Source organism: Epinephelus lanceolatus, chromosome 1 (assembly GCF_041903045.1).
Source record: "Epinephelus lanceolatus isolate andai-2023 chromosome 1, ASM4190304v1, whole genome shotgun sequence".
Taxonomy (NCBI): domain Eukaryota; kingdom Metazoa; phylum Chordata; class Actinopteri; order Perciformes; family Serranidae; genus Epinephelus; species Epinephelus lanceolatus.
This window is the reverse complement of record NC_135734.1, coordinates 33,221,884-33,242,541: the sequence shown is the minus strand read 5'-3', so window position 1 is coordinate 33,242,541 and position 20,658 is coordinate 33,221,884. Positions and strand designations below refer to the sequence as shown.

General features: G+C 39.3%; 2 protein-coding genes across 3 annotated transcripts in view; one reads left to right on the top strand and one right to left on the bottom strand.

Moving 5' to 3' along the window:
• LOC117257283 (mitogen-activated protein kinase kinase kinase 12-like) overlaps window positions 1–12,450 on the bottom strand; it is a 36,632-nt gene extending 24,182 nt beyond the window's left edge. Inside the window, exon 1 of the mRNA XM_033627359.2 lies at window positions 12,313–12,450. The gene's annotated coding sequence lies outside the window, so the exon portion shown is untranslated. The remainder of the gene's footprint in view (window positions 1–12,312) is intronic.
• Window positions 12,451–14,862: 2,412 nt separating this feature from the next.
• Window positions 14,863–20,658, top strand: part of myg1 (myg1 exonuclease) — a 37,877-nt gene continuing 32,081 nt past the window's right edge. For both annotated transcript variants that reach the window (XM_033625976.2, XM_033625975.2), the window contains exons 1-2: window positions 14,863–15,193; window positions 17,910–18,022. In XM_033625976.2, coding sequence (XP_033481867.1) covers window positions 14,918–15,193; window positions 17,910–18,022 — 389 coding nt within the window. In that variant the 5' untranslated portion in view covers window positions 14,863–14,917. The remainder of the gene's footprint in view (window positions 15,194–17,909; window positions 18,023–20,658) is intronic.

The window sequence follows — 20,658 nt, the reverse complement described above, 5'->3', positions numbered from 1 at the left end:
GTGTACTCGCCTATTTTCTGTGATGATGCAATGTGTGCTCATCTTATTTCTTATCGAGATGTTGAGGAGGTTTTATCTGGGAGCCAAATGATCTGCAGAGGTCTCATCCTCACTAAAACAAAGAGACCAGGTGATCAAAACCCATAAAGCACTGAATAAAGCAGTTTCACGTTTTTAAAAAGTCATTGTTTTACAGGCCCTCTTGTTGTGGAGGGGCTGCAAACTACAGTGGCTGATGTGAAAAAGAAAAACGCAAATGGCTCTGTCTAGAGCTGGTGTTTGGTTTGTCCGTTTTGGGCTACTGTTGAAAAATGAACTCCATGAACGAGGTCCCTCTCCCTATGTAGATATAAATAGCCCATTTTAAGGGGAACAAAAACACTTCTTATTTTCATGAAATTATAAACTGAAGAAAACATAATTATATTCCATCTCTGCCTCCTAAATCCTACATACTGGACCTTTAAATCATTTGCTCTTTTCCATTCCTGCTTTGTTTCCCTCTTCAACTCTCTACAGTTGTATTTTGAGTGTAATTAATTTCCCCACAAGAAGAGATAAAATACACAATAAACAAAGTTAAAGATGAATTTGACTTTTTTTCTTCCAAAATTTCAGATATTGTGATACTATCATTATTGTGAAAATCACACAGTGAAAATCTGATATTGTGCCAGCCCTAGCAGGAACAATAAAAAAGAAAATGGGACTCATTCACTACTCCCAAATCACACAGCTCACACATTCAAGTCAGAGAAATCCAGCATGAATGGATGCCAGCGTAACTCTGCAGGCCAACTGGGAGATCATGAAATCACTGTAAACACCGCAGAATCTTCCAAGAGTCAAACTATTTGGCTGACACTGGGGAAGATGTGCGTTTGTGGAACAGCTGGCGATCCCGCGTCTGAGCTGCGTATTTACTGTGACAGTCATAATGGTTGTAGCTACATGACCCTTTTTGAGTGCTAAATCCAAATCCAGCCCTTATCTCCCAGATTAAGCTCGTGTAGGGCTTAAACCCTAACGATGACCTCATCGCGCTGCTTGCAGACAGTGGGGGAAACCCCAACTAGTGCACAGACCGACCATGTGAGACTGACAAACCTGCACAGTACATAAATATTCAAATCCTCCCCCTTTTTCTTCTCTCTGCAGAGCTTTATGAAATTCTGATGAATAAAATGAACGTTGCACTGACTGAGTTTGATATCTCTGCTGAAATTACAGTTAGGAAAAACTGATTGCTTCTGTTTTCATTTATTCATCTTTTGAGTCACCCTCCACCTCCTGCCTCCACATGAAGCCTTGCCTAATGAAATTTTTCTCTGAGCTTTTTGTATTGTGTTGCTCTCTCCATGTGAAGTGATACAGAGGCACCATAACAAGAGGTTTTTTATAACTACAATTTCAGACCCACCAAGGGGAAACAAAGAGCAGCAGCAAAATAATCATATCCCTGCTTTATGCAAGTAATTAAATGTTTAACCACCTTTCATGCAACATAGTCTAACAGCCATCACAGCGGGACACTGTCAGGGAATTGTTGCATTTCTAAAATTATTTTTGACCGCTTATATTTTAATTTTGTAATCTACTGGAACATTATCTTCAAGTTCCCAAATGAATATTCAAAGAACCCTTGCCAAAAAATGGTTTATTAATGTTTAACGTTGGCTTTAATATCACATGAAATAGAAAAACTGGAGAAAAAAAATCAGCGGCTTTAATCATTCTTGCTATTTTATGCCATCCATATCTAGAATTCTGTCTTAAGGCGGTCTGAATCAAACAGCACGTCCTCAGCTCTATTTCTATCCTTTCCTTAAAACTTTCTTCATGATTTATTTATCTGTGCTTGTAGTTGCAGGATGGCTCCTCGACTGGGATGTTCAGTCCTCTGAGGGTCCGTGCAGCTGCCTCTGATGTCCACCGACACAGCTTCTGCTTGTGTTGTGGTTACTCCAGCAGAAACAAGCACAGGAGATAAAAATAAGATAAATCAGATAAAAACCTCAAATCTACAAAGTGACCGCCTTTTTAAAAAAATATATTCAGTGGGACTCCCATTGATTTCCAAAGATTGCACGGTGGATTCAAAATGAGCTACGTTTAGTCTCCTGACATGTTATATACCCACTGCATATACATGCACAGACAATCATGCAATTCAAGAGAAAATGTGCACAATTAGAACTGCAAAGCTTTAGGCCCTCTACACGTATACGGATTTTTGGTGTCTCGTCCACATGCACACTGAGCTTTACATCACTAAAACAAAGATTTTTTTAAAAAAAAACTCTGGTTACTTTGTGTCTGTGAGGACGTGAAATGGAGCATTTGGGAAACGATGACGTCATTTCATTTTGCGCATGTCTGCAGACTTTGCTTACGTTTTGTCAGCACTATTTTGTCCAATGATGACTTTTCATTTAAACTTTACACTGCTGCACCTCCTCTGCACAAATGGATGCACCCAGTGTTATTTGGGCTGCCAGAAATGACAGTTTTGAATCAGCCCTGGTTGAACCAGCGGATGGCTGGATGATTGCAAGAGTGGGATTGTTGTCAATGAGGAGTTAAAGGAAAACTTTCACATGTCCAGAGCATCACTTGTATCATTAAGTGAGTTCCTCAGTCCTTATGGACCTTTTTAGATGCCATATTATTAGCTGGAGGCAAAACAAACTCTCAGGGCTATAGGCTACTTAAGAGTCTAAAATTTTATCCCGTACCAGCCGCCACTGCCTGTCAACAAAAACAAAGACAACTATGGGTAAATGCAATAAGACAAAAGGACTGAATGGAGGCGTTCATTAAAAATGCTCCCTGGCAGCGCACACTTCATATCAGGTTAGGGAAAAAGTCTTTCCTGTTGTAGGGATGAATAACGTTATGTGTATTAAGGGTTATCATGTCTACCTAATCAGAAATTGGGGAGGTATGAAGAGGAATGTTGGATTTCTCCATAACACTTAACTTTTTAGCACATTAGCTTTGATAGCAAAACAAACTGGAGGAAACCATTCAAGTGTCGTCCTCCTTTGTAAAATTGGCATAATAATCAACCACAAAGCCGGCCATCCCACGTTCAGTAATCCCGTCAAACCATCCATCCACTGAGTGAGAGCATGCGGGTTGGCGAGTCTGGTCCCGTTGGTCAGTGTTTACTTATTCAAGTAACACTAGCGGTCCCAGAGAGTGGGTGACCTGACATGGTGCATTCAGATATTTAGTGTGACGCTCTACACTAAGTTAAGTTAATCACACATTCACTCCGCTCGACATTTTGCTGCTCCAAGAGTGAACTGCTTTGAGTAACTGAATGGTACATTATGACGGCGATACAAATTTACGAATAGTCAAGTTTGTGCCAGAGTGCGCTTTAAGCCGCGCCCACCAAAAACCGTCACACTGTTTACTGACAGTAAAAGGGTCTATATCATAGGGGAATCAACGGTGATGAGATTTGAAAAAGGTAACATTAACCTGTGCACTTCACTAGCTTCAGGAAGAAGAGACTGCTTGCACTGTAGTGTGTACAGAGATATTTTGAAAACGATAACTGTGTAGACAAAACTTTTTAGATAATATATCCTTTTTTGAAAATATCTGTTTATGTGTAGACAGGGCCTTAGTTGGACTACTGCAGGAATGACTGTACATCACTCTGTGGTATCCAGTCGAATGGCCGATGTAAAATGCTGCATTGTTTGGCAACATGCCTCCTAATCTGTAGGAGGGAATTAACAGAATCCTGCAGTGAAGGATGCTAAGAGGAATGCCATGTGTGTACATGTGTGTGTGCATGTGTGTATACATACCTTTGACTGTGAGTGTACAGTATGTTGTCAAAGGCCCGGTGCCAAATGGTCACAGATTGTCTCAGTCCGGTTGCGGGGGAAGGGGGTAGAGTAGAGGTGTGTGTGTTTGTGTGCAGGGAATGAGGGGGAGGACAGCTCCTGGCTCTTCGGAGAGTCTATTTATGGATCCTCATCGAGAGCCCCTTGTGTTACTCATTGTCACTTTCGCTCACATGCTGCTGAATAGGTGGCCAATCATCAAATCCACTCAACTCTGTTCCTGAGTGGGAACGTGAACAAAAGAAGCAGAGATAATTGGCACTCTGCTCTGACATCATATTGAATGAAAGCTAAAAGCAGAATACCAGAGATATCTTTCATATTTCTGATGAAAGGAGGCAGTAAGTGCGTCTCTGTATTTGTGTATGCATATGTATGTCTATGTGAATATACACGATGGAATGATCCCTTCCCGTCTGTCGGATGGGGGGAAGCTGATATTGGATGGTGTTGTTATCAATCAGGTTGCCACTACTTTTCGCCCACTGATGGGATTCATTAAGATTGGCGCCAACCAGCATTGGTGGGCGGGCAGAAGGGGGTTGGGGGGTGGGGGATTCTCCATTTCCACAAGATGATCTCACCTCCTGTCTGCAGCTCAGGAAGAAGAGTTTTCATTCATAAACTTCATCCATTCACACACACACACACACATGCATGATCAGGCACGTGCATGCACATACACATACACAACCAATGCATCTCCCAATGGGATGCTGAGGAGACAGTTGAGCCAATGAGGCAATGTTCAGGTGAGATCACCACCGGACGCCAAGGTTCCTCTTTCCGTTTAAAACTCTATAAAGGATGTTTGAGGCCTTGCATCATTCGACCTTGCCTGCATTAAAATACTGCATACTCAGGAACGGAAAGAAGACGTCATGATAGATAAACTGACTGAAAACTCATTGAATAAGAGAGATAAACAAACTTGCGTATCTTAAATCATATACGGCTTGTGCACATTTACAAATTCTCCAAAAATTCTCGCAACACTGACATATTATCAGCTTTTAAGTTTAACTTGTGAACATGTTGGCAAGCAGTTTCCTCATCCAGCAAAACATGGAACAATATTTGAATTCAGCTGGAGGGGTTTTTCTGGATTAATCTTAACCAAAAATTAACTATTATTTTAGCTCTGTTTTGGTCTCCACCAACTCCTGATTGAAATATGTGGCTCTTAAGCTGCTAAATGCTCCACTATGTTCTAAGGCTGTGTGATGGCAAGGACCTGGCACTATGATACATACTGGGATACAGGGGTTATTATTCAATATACTGTGTTGCTGTTAAAAAAGAAAAAGAAAAAGGTGATATATTGCAATTTTTTAGGAAAACAGTCGATGCTAGCTGTGTGCCCTTGATGACTCCATGCATGTCATAGGGTGTTCTTTGTGTGTATGCTAGCATTAAGTTATTATGTTGGCATGGACGAGTCAAATGACTGATGATAGATAACAATCTGAGGTAGTGTTAGAGGAATACTTCATCCCCAAATGATCATTTGTAAGTCAATTACTCACCCCATGTTACGTTGAATTCGGTAAAAAAATGTTTTCTTGCATGCCTCCACGGTGAACGAAGAATCCAAAAACAGGGAAAATTCTCGATGAATTGAAGACATAGGGAGTCTGCATTTACCAACAGCAAAACTATATCAGAACATCTATTTACATACTCACACACAACTCGTGCAGTGTAATCCAAGTCTCATTTGTTGGTGCTCTGTGCTTCCCAAACACATGCATTCTCACTGAAACTGTATGCTGTAAAACTTCAATTAGTAGGCCGGGCCTACTCTACAGGCCTATATCTGGGACAGGCTTTTAATTCCTTTTACACAAAAACTTTTGCTCAGCAAAGATGGCAAATATGATCAAATGTTTATTTGAACCAGTATAAATATTACTTAAAATTAGGCTTTGACTAACCGATTTATTCTGTTACATTATGATATTCGTTTCATGGCACTTCATCCTGTTAAAACAATATTCATAACTTGGATTAATTTTATGAAAACCCACTTTTGATTCTTTTGATCGGTGGACCCTTACGGACTGAAGGAATATGAATAACTTACCAAGTAATCGAGGAATGGATACATATTCTGACTCAATGACCGTTTCAATGGTAGGCGGTCACTGCTTATTTTTTCATCATGCCGGTAAATCTGAATGAATTACTGTCTTCTGGTGCTCATGGTTTCAGTAAAATGAACTGAACCAAACTAACAATGTGTAGCATCTCCATACTGACAAAAGTTTAAACATTCATATCTGTATGTGGGATCTAAACAGCCAATTAACGTTAGTTCAAGTGGGTCATCAACAATCCGGTTTAATACATCCTGATAAATTCTACAAAAATGAGTGGCTTGGAAACCAGACCAGGCCTCTAATTGATTTATTTGTCACAATGTGTAGCTACACCAGGCTAGTAAAGGGACTAGGTACGGTATTTAAAACATTTTTGCATAAACAGTTAAAACACACCAGTTGTCCATGTGTGAGATTGTTTATGCCGAAGTGATTTTAAACTGTAAGGTTTTGCCAAAATGCATGTGTTTGGGAAGTACTGAGCATTGGACTGGATAAATCATTTGTGACATAGTAAGTTTCGCTGTTGTTAAAAGCACCCCTACAACTTCAATTCATCAAGAACATTCTCCGTTTTTGGATTTTTTTTGTCCACCGTGGAGGCATGCGAGAAAAACAAAGTTTTCTTCCCAAATTTAGTGTTACACAGGGTGAGTAATTAATACACAAATGATCGTTTGTGGGGTGAAGTATTCCTTTAATAGGAACATACTGACTATAGCTGCTTTCCAATTGTCCCAAGATGCATCCCAGACAATATAGGAACCATATTGACTCATTCTGTCATGCTCTAACATATGCAAATCCAACATTTAGATCAAGCACTGCTTTGATCTTCCAGGGAGATTAGCGATGCGTCTGATTTCCCTTTGAAACCTCCGAGAGGCGAGCAGCCAGCCAGGCAGCCTGCTGTGGGGAGCCTCTGGCAGCAGTCTGGTCAGGAGAGGGTTAATAACAATAAAGGGGAGGTTGGAGAAGCCTTCCTGAAAGTCACATGGTTTGTGCTGGGAAGCGGGGGTGGAGGAGTGGAGGGAGGGGGATGTGGGGACAGACCGGGGGAGGAGTCTTGAGCGTGTTGCCGTAGAAACAGAATCCTCAGTTGGCCGGTGTGAAGTCAGAGGCGTAATATTAGGCGGTGACTGCAGTTAGATGCTGCTGGTGGTGTGAGGTGGGTGGATGGGTGGGGAAGGGGAGTTTGGGAGGGGGGGTGACTCACACTGGAGGACGCACTCTGCATTCTAATGGATGGACCCACATGTGGACGTACTCACTCACTCACACACACACACACACACACACACACACACACACACCTTCACTGGCTACATCATCTACCGTCCCTTCCTTATGTTAGAATCTCCCATTTCACTCCACTATACATCCACTACTGTACAGCATGGCTCAGCAGTATCCCGCACCACTCTATTTCATAACATATAATTAATTCATTATGTCAATGGAAGATCCATTAGCGCTCATCTTGATGGCTTCACATGCATTCGTTGATAAAGGGCGTCTATTAGAGGGAACCAAATGCTTAGACAGGCTAGTAAACTATAGCCATGTAATTGGTGACGGTATAATTGCACAGCACACGTAGCAATTAAAGTGATAATATGTGTAAACCATGCTCAAGATTATCATTGGATTAACTACACTTCCCAAATGCCCTTAAGTGTAGAGGCTCACCAGCTGTTACAGGGGAAGTCTCAATAATTATGCGGAGCATTTTTGAGGCTGTTGTTTTGGGGGTCTTCTCTTTTGGCTGCGGGGGGATCAGTTTGTATCTCATTAGATCTGTTGTGAGGAAGTCGTCCATGTTAATGAACTTTTCTCTCAGGATGCGGAACAAGAAAGCAAATGCGGTAAACAGATATTTTCCTCAAAACGCACAAATGTGAATCCTAACGATCAAAAAAATATGAGATATGTGATGCCTCAGGGTCGGCAGAGGTGACAATCATCACAACAGCCAGCACACTTGGCAGAGAGAATAAGACGATAAAATGGGTGAAGTCACTATGTTTATGGATTTTCAATCAACCCCTAGATCTCTCTGCTCATCTCTCAGCTCAAATCCGCTGGACGATGTGAAACACTTGCTGACTCTAGGGTTGCTCCACGTACTACAGATTCTATCTCGACTATCCTCATTTTCGTATGCCTGCCACCATGGACACAAAGAGTCTAGAAGTGGATCGATCAAGAGATCCATCCCTCTCTCAAATGCCGACCAAACTCAGATGAAACGGTACGACTAGGCAGCGACCTCTAGCTCATCTGTTAAGAGTGCGCGCGCCATTATGCTGTGTCCTTTGCAGCCATCCAATTTGATTCTGACCCGCTGCCCTTTGCTGTATGTCATGTCCACCTTTCCTGTCTTCAGCTGTGCTATCGTAAAGGCAAAAACGGCAAAAAATCACTGTGTGGCCTATTTCTAACCTAAAGCCTAGTTCAGACCAAAGATTATTAGCGACGAGACAAGTTTAAACATGCAGCTACTTATAATGCACTGTTCTGCAACGTTCTACAAACCGGCCAGTTCACACTTATGCAACTAGATGAGATGGTGTATCATCTCTATGCAACATCTCTGTACTTCCATTCTGATTTCCAGCTTTTCAGGCTTTTTGTGGCTGAATATAATTTTATAGCTTCTTAAAATATGAACGAGGATAGTGAAAGTGAGATACTGGCTACAGTTGCATTTGTAGTAGTGATGAAATGGACAGTACTCATAATAAATATGTCACAATAATATTAAAAACCAGCACTAATTAATCAGTCAGTAAGAATGTGTGTGTGTGTGTGTGGGTGGGGGGGAGGGGGGGGGGGGCATAGCACATACAGCAAGCAGCAGCAGGGACCCACTGTCCGAAACCAGCACACATGAGGACATAAACAGACTGTCTACGTTCATTTTGACTTGACCAGCAGACTTCACTACAAGCCGACTGGCTGTAGAAACAGGTGACGAGATTTATGTTCTAAAACCAGCTGCAAGCGATTTGACCACTTCAGTTGCAAGTGACATCATCAGCTGGCTTGAGTCAAGGTCAGACGGCCAGTTCACACCGCTGCAACTTTTCTCTGCAATATTCTAAAAACTGTTTAGTCTCGTCACGAATCATTGGTCAGAACTGGGCTTTAGATGTCTCCAGATTTATATTTTCTAGTGCACTGTTTGGCTGTAATGCGAGAGTATGTGTACAAGAAGTGGGTGCCATACTGTTTCCTGCATAGTGAAAATGGAGGCTGAAAATACTGAGATCAAACAGTAAAACCAGGTAGCGCTGGTGAAATATGAACCAAGATTCTGTTACTGTGTTTCCTATTTCTTGCCTAGAATGTTTTCAACATATCTCAGCTAACTTACTTACTTACTGTAATACATAATCATTTGCGACCATATTGTTTTTGGATGAACAACTCACAATACATCACCCACCAGCAGGAGCATTCAGTGATGCAAAGCAGCACAGAGCATTCTGGTAGTTGTAGGTTTTCTGCCTCTTGAGCAAAAGCAAATGCCACAGCACTTTCCCTCCTGTTTTCTCTGGTCATGTATTTGCATCTTCCTGCTACACAGACAGCCCATTTGTATGAAAAGACCATCTTTCCAGCAGTGAGATACTTCTCTAATTCATGCAATGCATACATCTAGTGTTTCCCCTAATACTGTAATAAAACACATGGAGGCAATTACAGTGAATCTTAAGTGATGAAGTGGCAGAAGCTGGAGTAATTTTGTTCATTTTATGGTCATGAATTATTAATGTTATAATGTAAAGGTCATTGGAAGAATAAAATCTTACATCATCCTATGTCTATATATAGATTTTTTATTTTATTTTAGGGGAGACTTGGTTATATAAACTGATTTAACTTTTATAACAAAAAAATTGTAAGCTTTTTTTTTATCTGTGTAATCCTTAATATCATCAATGCCCAGTTGTTACATTTTTTTAAAATATGTTTTTTTCCTCACAAAACCATCATATTATCATATTTCTGTTTTCCAGTTCTCTATCTGACATCCACCACCGAGACAACATACTTTCTGCAAATCGGAGCAGCCACTGCGGTGCTATAACTCAGGGAAATGTGACATACACTTGCCCTGTAGCAAATAATTGACTTTCTGACTGAGCGCCGTTTCGCTCTTCCTTTTAAGGAGAGCCAGGGCAGCCTCATTTCCCATCAGCGCTGCATGTAAAACTGGAAGCAGCAGGGAAGATCACAGGCACTGTGACGTTTTCTCAGCAACCACCCACAACTGTATCTCATGGTTCGGGCCGAGCCAATCGGGGGGGGGGAGCCGGCTATCTGGTACAGTGCTGGCTGGTCAGCGAGGATGGAGGCTGGCTGATGAGCATTACTTTCAGGCTTGTTTATTTCAGTTTGCCTGTGATGGTGACTCATTCAATTTTTGGGAAAAAGGGGCAGCTACAGTACCCTCCAAGGCAAATCAAAAGAAACCAGATATCTCCTGATCTTTACGAGCAGCTCGACTAAAAAGTGATTTTTTTCCTCTCATATTATTTCATTTTTAGACACCTAAGACAGAGATAACTATATTTCACATACAAATACCATCTATGTTTAAATACATTCTATTATTAGTCAGATAAGTTTAAAGGTGTTTGCCTTTGTGATCCCTCACATTTACATTTAACTGACCCACACGTGTCTGATTTATTAGGCAGCTGCAGATGTCCAGCAATGTTCCGTCAGCACACATGACTTGTTTAAAGATGAGATGATCTTTCACTCATTTGCCTAATATATTCAGAATAATAAGAGGTAGTGGCATTGCTTTGTAAATTTGTATTCTGGAGCAATACCAGTCACCCATTAGACAGAGTTATGCAAATTACCCACTTGACTGGATCACATATTAACTGTATTAAGAGTCATTTATTCGGCTGAATTAAAAAGACCAATTATCATTTGTTATAAAACTGTGATGGACGTGATGTGACATTTGGAATGAGAGGATATAACTGACAAGTGAAAGAGACTTTTGTTGCCTGGAATACAAGTAGCCCACATCAGAGACACATACATAGTGTAACATGAGCCGGCCAGTTCAGCCTGTGTCAGTGCAGTGCGCTGTCCATGGTGCTGATTGGGGCTGTGAGGCCATGATGGCAAATGCTTGTCAATGGGATTATTGAGCTGTGGAAACTGGTGGGAAGTTGGAATTAACCATAGTTAGTTTTTAGTGTTTGTAATTTCATCATCTGATTTTTCTGGGTAAAAGAGAGTAAATTGTAGTGACTTTTTAACTAAACAAAACACAGCATCGTCCATATCTAATCATTATTCCATTCAGCAATTCAGTTTATACACTAATACTTCAAGCTTTTTAACATGCTTCCACAACACGGTCAAAAACTGTTTGCCTCCCATTCCACACACCTGATTCTCATTAGCTGGAGCTTACCTATACGCCATTCACATGAACGCTCCACCCTGTGTTCAGCTTAATAAGTACATTTGTAGGCTATATTCATATTTACCTTATTTAGATAAGGATAGAATAAAGAAACAAAACTGTATTGTGGCTCCAACAGAGAGAATAAACTGTTTTTTTCTGAAAATGAAATTTAGTGTTTTAGAAGTGGTATCAACTTGATGGCTATTTCCAGATTTAAATAAAAGTTTTTGTTTTTTTTAGATTGTGAAACTGTAACTGAAACACATTTTCTATATTGGCAAAAAAATAGCTTTTAAGGCTCAATAAAAGACCAATAGGCTGGACAACTTCTGCAGCCCTCAGACATATTACTAAAAAAAAAAACCTCCAAACCTTCCAAACATTTTAAACGACATACAGGTGATTTGTTTTGGACAAATTAGAGGCGACATGTTGGATTTTTACAAGAAGGAGATGGGTCGTGTTTTCAAGAGAAACCCTACACCCTCACCCACTCAGGGAAATGGAAGCCCCCTCTCAAATCAATGTTTATTGATTTCATTAAGCTGACATAAAGAGCTGTCAACGTGTTATGCGACCAAGACCGAGCAGCTCCTCAGGATAATTGACCTACAGCGCCACCTGGCTGTTATACATTTAACCTACATCGTTTCAAATGTTTTACGATTTGATTTACTGATTTAAATCTCGTGGTTGTGGCCTTGAAAGACTCCCCATTGTCCCGACCGACGGAAATGGCATCTCTAAAAGTCAAAGCAGCTTATTTGTATGCGCATTGTTGCTGGTGCTAAGTGCGCACACAATATCAGACCAGTGCATAAACAGTGAGCAGGATGCAAAGCATCGGAGGGATAAATCATGCTCTGAAGGAAACATATTCTGGATTTATAATTAAAATAGGGAAACCTACCGTTTGCAGGCTCGGTGTTGAATACAGTGACACGCTGGGCCGTTTGGTTTTCGCTGGTGGGTCCGTGTTAATGACAGTTTTCCACACGAGAAAACGCTGAAAGCCTTAACACTGCTCTTCTTCAGTGTGACTACTACGGAGGTCCCATCTGGCTAATTATCTTGTCAATAAACCTTGAAGGTAATACCGCGAGAATGAGAGTTGGGCGTGAGATTGGAGGCTGACCCTCCTTAACGATACCATTTCAATTCTGACGTTGCAGCTCATATTTACCTGTATTTGCATTAATTAAATATAATTACTTAACTCACTATGATTAAATGCACATTTTTATACCAACCACATACATGCAATTATGATAATAAAGGTTTTAACACTTGACTTTGACACATGGCCTCTAGATTAGCTAAAGGATGCATGACCTGCCAAAGGACCCTTAATCACAGTTTATATTCTATGTCAGTAGTTTGGTGCATGTTATCAAACAAATGTGCAGTTAATTAAAGGTCCAGTGTGTAGGATTTTAGGAGGATATATTGGCAGAAATGCAATATGATACAATAGTTTTTTTAAGTGTAGGTATAATCACCTGAAAATAAGAAAGGTTGTGTTTTTGTTGCCTTAGAATGAGCCATGCAACATGGTCCACTTCTACGGAGATCACCATGTTGCACTGCCCTGTTTTTACAGTGGCCCAGAATGGACAAACCAGACACTTGCTCTAGATAAGGGCATTTGCGTTTTCATGTTGGCCACCATAGTTAGCAGCCCCTCTGTGATGAGAGCGTCAGAAAAAAATACTACTATTATTATTTTAATTCAGCGTTTCTTTCTTTTTTTATTTCAGACAATGTGGCTTTCACTGAAAACTTCCCAATGTCTGGCTCTTGAGTTATCAGAGAAAAAAAGTGAGCGCACATCAGCAGGTGCAGGGCTGGTGGCCCATCTCCAACAAGCCAAACAGTGCAGGAGAAACACAGATTTTGAATGTGAAACTGCTTTATCTTACAGATTTTAATGACCTGATTTGCTGTTTTGGAGAGGAGTAGACCTCTGTGACCTCGTGAACAATAAACATTGAAGGAATTCTAAGCAGGACAAGTTTCGGCTGGTTGCAATCTGCTATCCTCAGCACTAGATGCCAATAAACTCTTCTAAATCTTACACACTGTTCCTTAAATTGAAATAACCTAACTGCTACAGTGAATTTGAGGCCCCTCTGGGTCTGGGCAGTTGACAAATTTGGCCAGTTTGTAATCCAGCCAAATAATACATAATTTGTTATCAGCGTTGAAAATTAACTTTTTTTGCTAAATCTACCAGCCACTCATGAGATCACCATTGTTTGTCTGGCTGGTGAGTGAAGCAAATCTACCAGTCACTTGCATAGTTTACCAGCATTGGTGGCTGATGCTTATTTCAAATCCTGTTTGTTATTCATGATTGTGCAGACTTCTTTATCTTTTCTTAAATAACATGTAACTGTAAAAATCATATTAGGACATTATTTAGTTTGTTTTTAAGGGATATCTATACAGGCTACCAAATCTTCCTCAAGGTGTTCATAGTTTCGCACTGTAGAAATGTTGAAACATATAACAGCCACAACTCTGAGGGTTTAAACTGAGGTTTTTCACTGCCTTCAGCGCCCTCTGCTGTCTGTCATTATACACTACATGCATTCTGAAAAGTGAGCAGCAAATTGTTCCATTAAAATGGAAATAAAATCTTTTTCAAAGATAACATTTGGTTTGGTCAGACCCAAGGAAACTATAAAGTATATATAATTTATAGTTTCCTTGGTGAGACCCTAATAAATTCCTCATTTCAAATAAGAAGTTCACTTGAAGATATTACATAGACACTATCCCTGTTATACATGATTACATATATTTAAAGCATATTTTTCCATCGTGTTCTTTCTTTAAAACAGAAACTGAATCAATTTCTCACTTTTTACTTACTCTCAAGAAGCCCGGGTTGAACTTACTCTATTGATTTATCTACGTTTTAATAGACTGTCACCAAAATTAGAAGGTATGGTCTTGATTTTTAATATTAATACAGGCTCACAATCTACTAACAATACACTCAAACTTGTCTGTCTTGTTGGCAAATATATTGTGTACTGTACAAAGTGTATTGTTTTGAACCACGTTATCTCGTTGACTCTGTTTCTAAGATAAGAACGAACAAGAAAGTTGATAAAACCCCTCAAATAATCGGAAAAATTATATGTAATCAACACAAATGAGGTATATTGAATCCACGTTTATTAATCCTCGTGCAGTTTAATGTAGGTATTTGTTTTTCGATTTAAGCTATTTTCAAAAAATTATGCTTGATATTATTGTTTCATATATGGAGTTAAAATAATAGTTTTTTGACGTTATTATATGAAATATTATTTTTGTATTTTTTTTTATAATTTTATATATTTACAATATAATGTTATATTTGAAGTAAGATTAATTAAATAGAAAAGAAAACAAAACAACATTTTTGTTTCACCGGTTCACAAAACGGACGCACCATTTCCGGTCCGGTCCGGCTGCCAAATCCGTCCGTCACCCGGCGCGTCTCGTGTAAAGCAAGTCGTGCTTGAATGTGGCGTGTACACATCATAGCACTAAAATTAACAAAAACTACCCCTCTAATAAACTTAAGCAAACAAGCAAGTGTTTTTCGACTACTGACTTCACAGGCTAACTGCAGTGTTTTTCTCTCCGTGCACGTCACAGCACCACGATACATGTCAAGTGAACCGAAGAGACTCTGCACTGACAACATGACCATTAAAAAGATCGGAACCCACAACGGAACCTTCCACTGTGATGAAGTTCTGGCCTGTTTCTTCCTCCGTCAGCTACCTGAGTACAAGGTAGGCTCAGTGTGCTGCCATTGTGGGTTAAAGAGAGATGATATGTGTTTGTATTGTTCCCTTAACTGCTGCTGTTTAAGTGTAGTCTGTGTAGCTAATAACGTTACTTACTCTAAACCCTTGTTGTTAAAACCGCTCTTTAAAAATGATCCTTGTGTCTGCATTGGCTGAGTTTTAAGTACATTTTTATTTTTATGTTTCTGTCATACATCTCATGTCATGTTGTAAGACTCCAGACGGGGGTGCTGTTGCACAGATGATGGAGCTCACAGGAATATCATAACATTATAGATTTATAATAATTTTAGTGTAATCATACATTTTAGGAGAAAATGCCACAGAAAAAGGTCAATAAAATAAACACAAACGTTACACCGCTGTAAAAATGTTCCCACATTCCCCTTTAGGGGTACAGACACATTTTAATGTAACTTATTAACTGAACATGCCTTCATTTTGTACTAATAAGCAGAATTACAACATCAATCCAGCATAACTGAGATTTCCCCAGTGTTTATATAGGGCACAATCCCTGTCTCAAATGTAAACTAAGCCCCACCTAAAAACTTCAGACACCACTATGCAAATGGATGATACAGTCCTCACTCACAGGATATATAATTTCATATGATGATTTCCATTTACTGTATATGTTGATACAGTAATTTTTCTAGACAATGAATTGAGAAATTATTGGGCTGATCTCCCTCGCAAGTTAAATACCTAACACATCAAGGCACTTCATCGCATAAAAAGAAAAAGATAAAAACAAAGATTGCTTAATTGAATAAGAGTTTCAGACTAAGAAATATTACAAAATTGTTAAAGATGTACAATTTACAACACCAACACATAAAAAAACACAAACGAATTACAAATAAATCAATAAAGTGTTAAGTGTCTTTGCAAATCAGAGTCCTTTTCAGATGTTTTTTGAGTAACAATGATGTAGCCTAGATGATGATCACAGGATGTTTATTATTCATATTTGAAAAAGACTCTTTAATTACATATGTAACATAACCACATGCAATTTTCAAGGGATGCACGGTATTTCTTTCTTTGCTGATATCCAATATGCTGATATATAACAACTCATTTGGCCGATTACCGAAACTGGCACTGATATATCTACTTTTTTTCCCACCTAATTTCAGTGATCATCAAGTCTCCTCTGTTGTGGAATTAACATCAGATTATGCATATATACTCTTATCGTGATGATGGAGACCTGAAATGCAGTTCTTTATATTTGTCAGTATATGTAATATTTATTCATCCTGTGAAATCAGAAAAAGCATGTTGGGTGATTCCAATAGTTCATTTTAAAGCCAGTATCGTCCGATACCGATGATGTACCGATATTATCGTACATCCCTACAATTTACACCACCCTTCAAAAATTTGGCTTCATTTTTTATATCGATTTTTTTTCTTCTTTCCTTCAATAAAACAGAGATAAAGACAGTACAATTCAGATATCAGTTGTTTTATCAACATCCGGAATAGTTTTTTTTTTTTTTTTTTTTAAAGATATTTTTGGGGGCATTTTTTGCCTTTAATGGACAGGACAGTTAAGTGTGAAAGGGGGAGAGAGAGAGGGGATGACATGCAGCAAAGGGCCACAGGCTGGACTCGAACCCGAGCCGCTGCGGCAACAGCCTTGTACATGGGGCGCATTTGGAATAGTTTTGACCGTAAAAGAAGAATTAAATTATTAAAACTTGCATTTAATGGATGTCCCCACTGTGTTGCATGACAAGGGTAAAGCCTGTTATAACCATTTCCCTGTAAGTGTGAATTTCTTTTCCAGTCTGGGAAAAAGCATATGTGACCTGAGATTATTATTAAGTTGTAACTGTGCTTTTAAGCTCTAAATGTTTTCTTTCAGCCCTCTGCAGTCTACTCAATGGTTAAATTGAATACATTTAAACTATGACTTATTAGTTTCGATTGTGTTTAACAGATATTCCCTGATACAATTCAAGTAATGTGAACTCTAGAGTTACCTTATGTTTCTATTGTAAAGTTTAAAGAATAGCTTTGCTAAAGCAACACTATTATAAATTACAGCTTGTTTAAGTTACTATTGTGCACTTGACACTGAAACAGGAACCTGTTATGTTCCCCTTTAAGTCTGTGCACATTTTGATGCGAAGCTTCCAGTTTCTTTTACCAATGCCTGCGGACTTCTTCTCTTCTTATGCAACTGCTGCTCAGGAGGATCTTTGCCTCTCTCTGCTCTCTCAGTTGTCAGTCTGGTTGAAACATACAGCGTTTTGTTCTTTATTTACAAAACATAACTTCTTTTGCAAAACTTTCATACATAATAACATCTGTTCACAAATATAGAGTTGTCCTCTCAGCCATCTTACTGTACAGTACAGTAAAGCTTGATTGGGAACATTCTATACCCAATCAAGGCGATTACAAACTTTTGAACGGCAGTGCATGTGAGCAAAAATTACAATTTGTGCCTGTTCAAGCTCAAACCCTGCTATAGTCCTGCTTCCAGCGGGTCCAATTAGGGTCACACTCTTGTCATAATTAACGGTCTTGGTGGAATTCATTTAAATGCATTTGGCTCTTTGATTGAACAGTTCAGAAAACCTAAATGAGGCCTATACATAAAATCCAGATGTCATTTCTTTCCTGGAAATCGGATGCCTGATTATAGATGATTGCAGTTCTGACAAACTTTCTATTCATTGCACAGGATGCAGAGATCATTCGGACCAGGGACCCGACACAGCTGGCAGAGTGCGACATCGTTGTGGACGTGGGGGGAGAGTTTGACCCAAAGAGGCATCGCTATGACCATCATCAGAGGTACAAATTTTGCAGTAAGCTGCAGCAAAGAGACTGAGTTGATTAAGTTTTTGACTTCAATAAATGTTAGGATATTATGAAGTAAGACAGGGGAACATATTAATAGTTATTGTTCATCACCTGTCATGGTAATCACATTGTGGGTTTATTTTAATAAAGCAAAGCGTGATACAGTGTTTCTTCTTGAATCAATACTGAATTAATACTTTTAAAAACACAACTTACTTTCTCACAGAGAAGTTTAGTGAAATGTTTAATGCCTACCGAAATTTTACTTTAAACTATCATGTACTCCACTTCCACCAAAGACGGTGATGTTATATTCTTTGCATAAACAGTGTAATATACATTTGAATCAGTGTTGGAGTAAGGTTTGTTTTTTCACTCAGATTACTTACTACTACTTACAAGCATCGTAAAATATGTGTCTTTCATGTCAGCCATTTTTAAAATGTCATAGCTGTGAAGCACAGGGTAACTAATATTATTAATGACGGCTTAGCCATTTAGATGTACCAGTTAGTTATGTCATCGAGCCAGCCACCATAATGAATCTATTGAGTTACACCTGGGCTTCTCCTGTTTTAACCTGTCATAGTGTTTGAGATGAAAAAGAGCAACTGTCTTGGTGTTCATCAGAGCTGTAGCTGAAACACTTGTGTAATTGGTTAATGGAGCAATGGAAAGTTTAGTGGCAGCTATTTTGATAAGTGATTTGGTCGTACAGGTACATTTTCAAACCAAAAAAAGTCATTTGCAAATGAGAGTCATTTTAAATGGAATATCTTTTGGTTTTGGACTATTGATCAGACAAATAAAGCTAAGTGAAGAAGTCTCCTTAGAGACTGGAAAACAATGGGCATTTTTTAAAACTATTTTATTTTTTGTAGGCAAAATGATTAAACAAGAAAATAATTGTCAGATTAATCAATAATGAAAGCAATATGTAGTAGCTGTCCTGTGAAAATGTCACCTTGGGCTTTTTTTGCAAAACAACTACTCTACTGAGAAACTAAATGGCCGATTAATCAGTAATGATTTTAGTATTTCATTGCAGCTCAATAATCAACAAATTTGGCAGATTAGTAACATAACTGTTACGTCCGTGACGTCACCCATTGGTTTGTTGACTGACGTATTGAAGCCTCAACTTAGGCATTTCTCCGGTCACTATCATGGATTTTTGGAGCCAGAAGAGGCCGTATTTGGACAAAAGGTTGGCGCTGTGGAGGAGCGAGGGGTGGATCTGACTCATAGACTCATTGCCTGTCACTCACGTGGCCCCTCCCTGAAATATGCATAACTTTAGGTCTTATAAAATGTAAACCCTTGAGTTATATAGAAATTCACCCCTGTACAGTTGTCAGGAAGGGGAAATTATCTACAGAGACCCAAACCGTTTTTAGTACCAGGCTATAAACATGTTTATTTCAGCTGTAAAGTTGGGCATTTTAAAATGGGGGTCTACGGAGATTTACTCTGATTTGGAGCCAGCTCAATTGGCCATTAGATGAACGGCAGTTTTTGGCACTTCCATATTGGCGTCTTTTCCAGCCTCTTAAGTTGCCGCTTGATTAGTACAGTAACTGATTGCCATAGAAATTTAAAACCAGAAAACAACATTGCATAGTTTATCCACGAGAGAGATGAGAAATTTTTCAACTGCAAAATGCACATATCTTAGTAACAAGCAAGGGATTCTTCTAAAAAATATTCTTATATAATATTTTAATGCAAAAAAAAGATTTTACAGGCTAATATATCATTGTCAATTTTTTAAAACACTGTGATATTAATATCAGTATCCGCCTCAGTAATCCAGCAGGAACACGCTCTGTTTACTGCTAAATTTTCTGCCAAAGTTCCTTCTGAATGATTGCATTCACTCAAAGTCTCATCACGTTGAGTAATCAGCCTATTCCAGATGTCTTGTCAGCTTAATGTCCTGATGATAATCAGAGATAGCTTTTATGACCACGGTGATAAAGATATGCCAGGGCTCTCTTCCTGGCAGGTGGTTAGTGATAATTAGCGCTCTTTCAATTGAATGCTCCCCTGCTGCTGGTTCACGAGGCACAGAGGCTGCCACGACACCGCGAGGGGCCGCAGGAGAATGTGGCTGTCACTCACACGCGCCGATGGGGGCAAGATGGTTGTGATGGCAGGCGTGGATGTAAGTGGGCTCGGGTGCTGGAGGAAGTTGGAGAACAATCGGAGTCCTCATATTAATTTAAAATTAGTAACAGTGCACAGATGAAGTTGGCAGCAGCATCAGTACATCACAGTAAGAAGGAGCCTGAAATTAAAACATAGGAGGAGGAGTTAGGCATTTTGGGAAATACTCTTATCTGCTTTTTTTGTCGAGAGTTAGATGAGAAGATTGACACCACTGTCAGATCGGTCTGTTTAACATGAAGCTGGCACCAGCAGCCTGCTAGCTTAGCTTAGCATATGTACACCTCTATCCAAAGGCAACTAAACCTGCCCCGAACTTTGTCCCTCTTTCTTACATATCCGTTACTGTGGAGACATACATTGTAGATTCTAACATATTCATGACAGTGAAATTACGTATGCGTTTCATATTTCATGTGTCATTGTTATTTCCATAGTCCTTCTGTTGTTGCTAATCTTTA